Source organism: Cyprinodon variegatus, unplaced genomic scaffold, assembly GCF_000732505.1.
Source record: "Cyprinodon variegatus isolate N-32 unplaced genomic scaffold, C_variegatus-1.0 Scaffold69, whole genome shotgun sequence".
In the NCBI taxonomy this organism is placed as follows: domain Eukaryota; kingdom Metazoa; phylum Chordata; class Actinopteri; order Cyprinodontiformes; family Cyprinodontidae; genus Cyprinodon; species Cyprinodon variegatus.
The window spans coordinates 10,707-17,353 of NW_015150522.1; the positions used below are offsets into that span (position 1 = coordinate 10,707).

Here is a 6,647-nt window from a genome sequence, read left to right on the forward strand (position 1 = left end):
AAGTTAAAGGTATTGTTTAGAAAATAATAATAATCAGAATTGTTAAATGAGCTGTACAGATAACCATTAAAAAAAAAAAAAAACAGCAAAGATATTATGACAAATAATAATGACATGTCCAAGCTATGTGTGTATAAACCTATGCTATAAATGAGAATAAAATATAAATGAGAATTGAAAATGTGATTATTCATGGAACTCCCTTAACTAATTGAAAAGCATTGTGTAGAAAGGTGAATATCAAGCTCTAACAATTATGCATATTTTTAAGTGTGTTGTTTTGAAGCATTGCATTTTATTGTGATTTTTCCAACCAAAAAGCTAATGCAAATAGAGTATAGTATCATAATGATAACTTTGTAAATTCTCTGTCATAGCAACCATAAAACAGGCTTTAATTAGAAGGCAACCAGACAGTTTATTCTAAAAACGTTTTGATCCCTTTACAGGAGTTACTGTCAATTTTGTTGGTTCACACTGGTTCACACCAGAACAATCTGTAGTTACAGTACATTACAAGCACATTACAAGTCAGATGCAGATCAAATATCCACCCCTTGTTCTTCTGAATTATTGGACTCTTATTATGCAGGAGCTCTGTGATTGGCTTTTTGAATACAAATGAGAGGTTTTATGTAATTCCTTTGAGATTATTTCCATGACTAAAGTGTAAATACTTGGAAGCTGAAAATGCAATCTTTCAACTATTCAGTGATGTTTTTTCTCTTTTTAACAAATATGGCTTCCTTCACCCCTCTTTTTTCAACCAGTTCTCTCTGTCCAGAATCTGAACATTTTGTTTTTCAAATGTGTGTCATTTGTTCTTGAGTTGCAAGTGCACATCTGATTCTTTCCATGATTTACTGGCGCTCCTATGCTGTAGAACGCATTTATGTAGATGTTATTTGGTTTTTCCAAAACAGGAGGCTGTACAACCCTCTATGCAATGGAACGCGTAAACAGTTCTATTCAGCTTAAATTTGTGTACTCTGTCATTACGATTAACCAATGTATCGGGAAAATGCTTTTGTCATGGTTCTGCCTTTCTGGACTTTTGGTTTCTGTTTAGGTTTTCTTTTGGGCTCTCAGTTATGCTTTATATTATGTTGTTCAGTGTTTATCACTTTTGAATTCTTAGTTTTACTCCCATTTGTCAGTGTCATGAACCGAGGACATGTGGACCCAGTATTCAAGGAGAGACAGTCAGTAGGAAAGTTCAAACGTTTATTAAATTAAAAAAAACAAAAGCGGAGCTGTGGCTCGCGGACACTGCAGGCGGGGGGGCAGGGCACCGCCCAATCTCAGACACTCTAGGGGAGAAACACAGGTAAGTGACCACGATCATCTGACTGAAGATGATGTTCTCAGTGAGTCACTTACCTGGTTTAGCAGTCCAGACCAAGAATGTCCCAGTGCTGCAGTTCCAGAGGTCATGCTGGAAGCCGGTCCTGGTCAGGGATCTAGAACAGACAGAAAGAGACAGGAACAGGCAGGATCCAGATCAGGCAGGAACAGAAACAGGTGGCAGGATCCAGACATCCACAGGCTCCCAGGAGGGTTCAGAGTCAGACTGGGACCAGAAGCATGACCAGGTGGTCACGCACAGGAGCAGACAGGATCAGGTGCAGACAGGCAGGCTCAGTGGGAGAGGGTAGCCGAGACAGGACGTGGAACCAGAACTTGATGCAGGAACTTTAAACTGGTCTCCTCCCTGGAGCCAGGCTTACTTTGAAAAAAACTTAACCTCCCCCCATAATGAGCCAAAACCCAGAGGACTCCGCGGGGGAGGAACAGTGGACAATCAGGAGACGAGACAAACACTAAAACCTTCTTTCCACTGGCAGCTAGGATCCAGGAAATTAACCAATGAAATAAAACTAACAGACAGGCTAACAGAAAGACAAGTAATGATCTGGCCCTGAATGCTCAGGCTGAACTGAATATAAACCAGAGGAAACAGGTGAGAGGAATAAATTATGATTGAGGCAGGGAGGAGAAACGGCAGGTAAGAGGAATTACTAATTAAGGGAGAGCAAACAGGCCAGATCATGACAGTTAGTTCTTTCAGTTATCTCTTCAGAATTGTTGATATTATTCACATTATTCATATATTATTCATTTTTTGGTCTAGTTTTAGTTGCAGTTATTGGTTTTATTTCCTTTAGCTTAATTTAAGTTCTTTCCTCTTTACAGTTAGATCCTGTTTTTCCTGATTATATTTTGCTGCCCCTATTGTCCCTTTTCTTTCCGCTTATTTTCTTTTTAGTTGCTCCTGCCCATACCTGCTCCCTATTAACTGATTAGCCCATGTATTGTTTGTTTCTCCCATGTGGTATATACCCCATGCCCCTTTTCCTCCTTTTTGCACCTTTCTTTTACTAGTGAGCGATGTGAAATGAAAGTGAGAGATGGAGTCTTATCTTACCTAATCAAATATACAGCTCCTGTGCAGTTCCTCTCTTTGCTGGATTCTCTTCATTACTCTATTACTTATGTTAGTTTCACTGAGCGTCTCCTAGTTTTTGATTCCTGATTTCTTTGCCTGTTATTTCTGGATTAGTTGTTTCTGTCCTATCAACATGATTAAATCTGCAAAAAAAAATCATCTCTGCCTCTTCATCTCCGAATCTTGGCCCTCAACAAACAACCACCAAACCTGACAGCTTCTGAGTGTCTGAGATATTCCGGATGAATAAGGAATTTCTCTATTGTGATACCTTGAGGTATCACAATGAAGAAAAAGAAATAATAATAATAATAATAATAATAATAATATTAATAAAGAACCAGAGATGAACATATGTTTCAGCAGCAATTATAACTCAGAGAGGCTACAGCATGTTGTCAGTTTGTGTTCCTAAAAATTTAGCTGTGAGTTGAACCTTTGAAAGAGAAGGCTGACTCAAAGTATAACAATCTAGGTAAATGAAAACAGGGCAAGAGAGAAAATTTACTTTCAGTCTTAAAAGCAATGCTTAAGGATCCATTTTGCTGGAGTTAAAAAAAAAATAATGGTTGGATTTTATTTTTCTTATGAAGTTTTAGCTTTTTTGGGTGAATAATTTATATTGTCTCATTTTTTTCTTTGGTTTCTGATCATTAAAGATGAAAAAATAAAGTTCTGTTGATAATGGTACTTTGATTGTGGAAGGGTAAACACATGATCCTTGATTTTACAATAAGACTGAAGTAAATCATTAATCAAGCCATTAATAAGACTTGCTAGTTTTGCAAATATGAAACAATTCAGAAAATACTTTATTAGGTCCAGATTGTGTACTTTCCTTAGTTTAATTGTTAAACTGAGATGGGATTTTTTATAAACTGGTGTTGTTTTCATAGGGAGTCTTGAGCTTTGTGTTTTTTTTAAATTAGATTTTAATAGAATGTTCTCACTGTCATTGTTCTGTGTTCAATAAATAAGCTTAAACAATCATAATATTTCATTGTATTTACATTAAATGAAGACTTAAAGGATCTAAAATTCGGCCTTGAAATTTTTTTTGCCTCTATGCTTCACATATCAACAAGTTAAAAAGCAGAAGTATTGACGAGGTTTTTGTCATGGTGTGAATCACTGTGATACCTCCTCTTTAGCAGAGTCATCCCATGTGTGACAGTAATAAACTGCAGAGTCTCCTTTTTCAACATTGCTGATAATCAAACGATAATCTGATGTTGATTGATGAGTGGAAATGTGTCTTGCAGAAGGGAACCCAGTCTCATATCTGGGTGAACTCCAGCCATGATAAAACCTCAGCATATAGAGAGGAACTCCTCCTGGGATCTGTCTGTACCAACGGGCACTACTGTCAGTAACAGTCCCCAGGTTACAGTCCATGGTGGCTGTCTCTCCTTTCCTCACCGTCAGAACTGAAGGCTTCTGTGTCACCACTGTCACTCCACTCACACCTGGAAACAACAAGAAGATATAAGGTTAAGAGAAACACACAGACTGATGAATCCAACAGGAGCTCCAGTCTGCAGTAAGTCATCCTGCTTACATGTTAGAGCTGTGATGAGAGAGCAGAGGGTCCCCAGCATGTTGTCAGTTTGTTCTGAGAATGATCTTGGATTTTCTAAGGGTGACCTCACTGCTGACAGATGAGAGAGTTTAGAGGACGAGGAGAGGAGGTGGAGGAGATATTTATTAGAAGACTCAGACTAACAGGAACAGACAGGAGGAGGAGCTCTGATAGTTTTATGGTAAAACTCCTCTTTAATATTTTTTCTTCTCCAATTCTTTATTGGCAAAGCAAGTTTATTCTAATGGAATAATTCATCACAGGCAAAATTCAAAGTAAAAAATAAGTGGAATAAAATTAATAAATGATTTTAAATTCTATTCTCTAAGATACGAGAAGTCACTAAAGGGACTTCAGAACCCGGCTGATGTGCTCTACTTCCTTAGTTCAAATGAGAACATGGGCAGCGGTGTTTTGGATCAGCTGCAGATGTCTGATGGACTCTTTAGGCAAACCTATGAGGACACTAATGCAGTAATCAATTCCACTAAAGATATATATATGAATGGGTTTTTCTAAATCCTGCTTGGACATTAATCCTTTAAAATGAAATGTTCTTCATGTGATAAAAAGTTTAACTGCCTTTCTGTGTTTCTGAACGTTCAGGTCATCATGACACCAAGATTTTGGCCATAATCAGTGGTTTCTTATAGGTCTCAATATGCTTTTTATTTCACTTGAAAAGAAATGAACAAAATACTGTTGAGGTTAAAATCACAAATTGACAGCATGCTGTGGGCCCCCTGTGCTGTCATCAATCCTCCAACATGTAAATATCTCCTTTGCATTACATATGTTGTCTTTTAAACAAACATTACACTCATGTCTTTCATTTTGGTCACTAATTTACAGAAAAAATAAATATCATTAACAAAAACATATGATTGTACATTAGAAGCTACTGTTTTGTATGTTTTCTGATTGTTACTTCTCTCAGTTGTTTAGAATATTGTTAACACTGGAGGTGGAAAGCTGGGTTGAATTATAGATTTAATTTCATAGATTATTTTCTTTGTCTAGTTTTGAAGATAATAACATGAAATTAAAATTTTGAAACCAAAATCATTAAATTAACATTTCCTTGAATCGAATTGGGATACATGCCTTGAATGATTGGATCTGACTGATTGCGACCATATTTACAATGAATCAGATTACTTTAAATAAATCACAAGATATATCCTGCTGTGAAAATAGAGTTAATCTTACCTCAATTTCTAAAATATGTTATACGTGATTTTAACCTATTGGGAAGAAACTTTCAAATATTGTTTTCATCCATTTAGGTTCCTGTAAAAATCAATCAGGCACGTGCAGCTCATCTGTACTTTGATCACTACATTAGCACCTTAGAGGTTGTAGTAGAAGGATGGAAGTAAATAATATTTTTTTTGCCATTAAGAGGCTGAATAGTGTTGGACCTCTAGACATTTTGGAGTTGCTGGTTGGATGGTAAACATCTGGAGTGCAGAGGTCATCAGGGACCTCTTCATTCTGTAATCCAAGGGCAGGACTAAAGATTTGCCGGAAAGTATTTAGTTTTTCTGCTCCACCTGAATTGTACAGAAATTGTTCACAACATGAAATGGTGTTGGAAATGGCTAAGAATCTGAGGTTAGAGTGTAATACTAAATTATATCCCCATTGAAAAAGGCCGATTAGATCATAATTAGATGCCTTTGATATCTTATCAATGTCTTTGTGATTTAATTAAATAGAGTGCCTGAACAATGGAGGAGCCTTCTGACCTGAAATCTAAGTAAATTTATATTTGGTGTATTAATGGTTTTATCGGTGTATTAATGGACATCAGGAATCATCTGAGTAACAAGGTTTAGGTCAATGGCAGAGTAAAAAATTACAATAACAGCCACATACATGTCCCTCATAGGAGTGAAAGTATTCGGATTGGAGCAGATTTTGATGCTTTTAAAGACTGAGTATGTAGTAGATGTTCTGGTAAATAACCTTGATCTGCTAGAGGTTTCTACGTGTTCAAAGGGAGTTTTTCCTCTCCACTTTCACAGCATGCATGCTCCATATGATGGATTGTTCCAAAGCCAGTGACACAATGCAAATTAAAGTCTACTGCACTGTAGCCACACTCTTTTCCAGGATGAGCAATTCCTACAAAATGTATGACCGCTTAATCCTGATCTTCACAATTAAAACTCTAATTTAACCTCTAAATAGAATAAGATAAATGTATCAGTCAGTTTAACCACAGAAGCAGCACTAAATTAAATTTTTAACAACTTCACACATTAAAAAAGATTTTTTAGAAGATGATGTGATTATTAATTAGCAATCTTTTTAAGTGTTAGATATTAGATTAGAACTTCCCTGTGATGATAAATGAAACTTTATTTTTTTTGTTCCATACCTCAGACACAAACAATCCTTATGATAGTAAATCAGCTTTTGTTTCGATTTTCAAAAAAATATATAAATATTTAATCATTGCAACCAATTAAACAGATTTTCAGTTCTTGTCAGTGAAACCTCTATCTACATCTTCCTCTCTGTTCTTACAGGATGCAGCTGCAGACCTTCACTCTATATTTATACATTCATGTAAATGAGAAGCCCCAGTTTTCGGACTCCCTTGGGACCTGCAAACGT

The 6,647-nt window shown here is 36.4% G+C and overlaps 1 gene segment (V, D, J or C); it reads right to left on the reverse strand.

The window, feature by feature from the left end:
• Positions 1–3,574: 3,574 nt before the first annotated feature.
• LOC107083134 lies at positions 3,575–4,044 on the reverse strand. The segment is given in 2 exon segments: positions 3,575–3,912; positions 4,005–4,044. Coding segments are annotated over 2 exon segments (378 nt in total).
• Between the last annotated feature and the right edge of the window lie 2,603 nt (positions 4,045–6,647).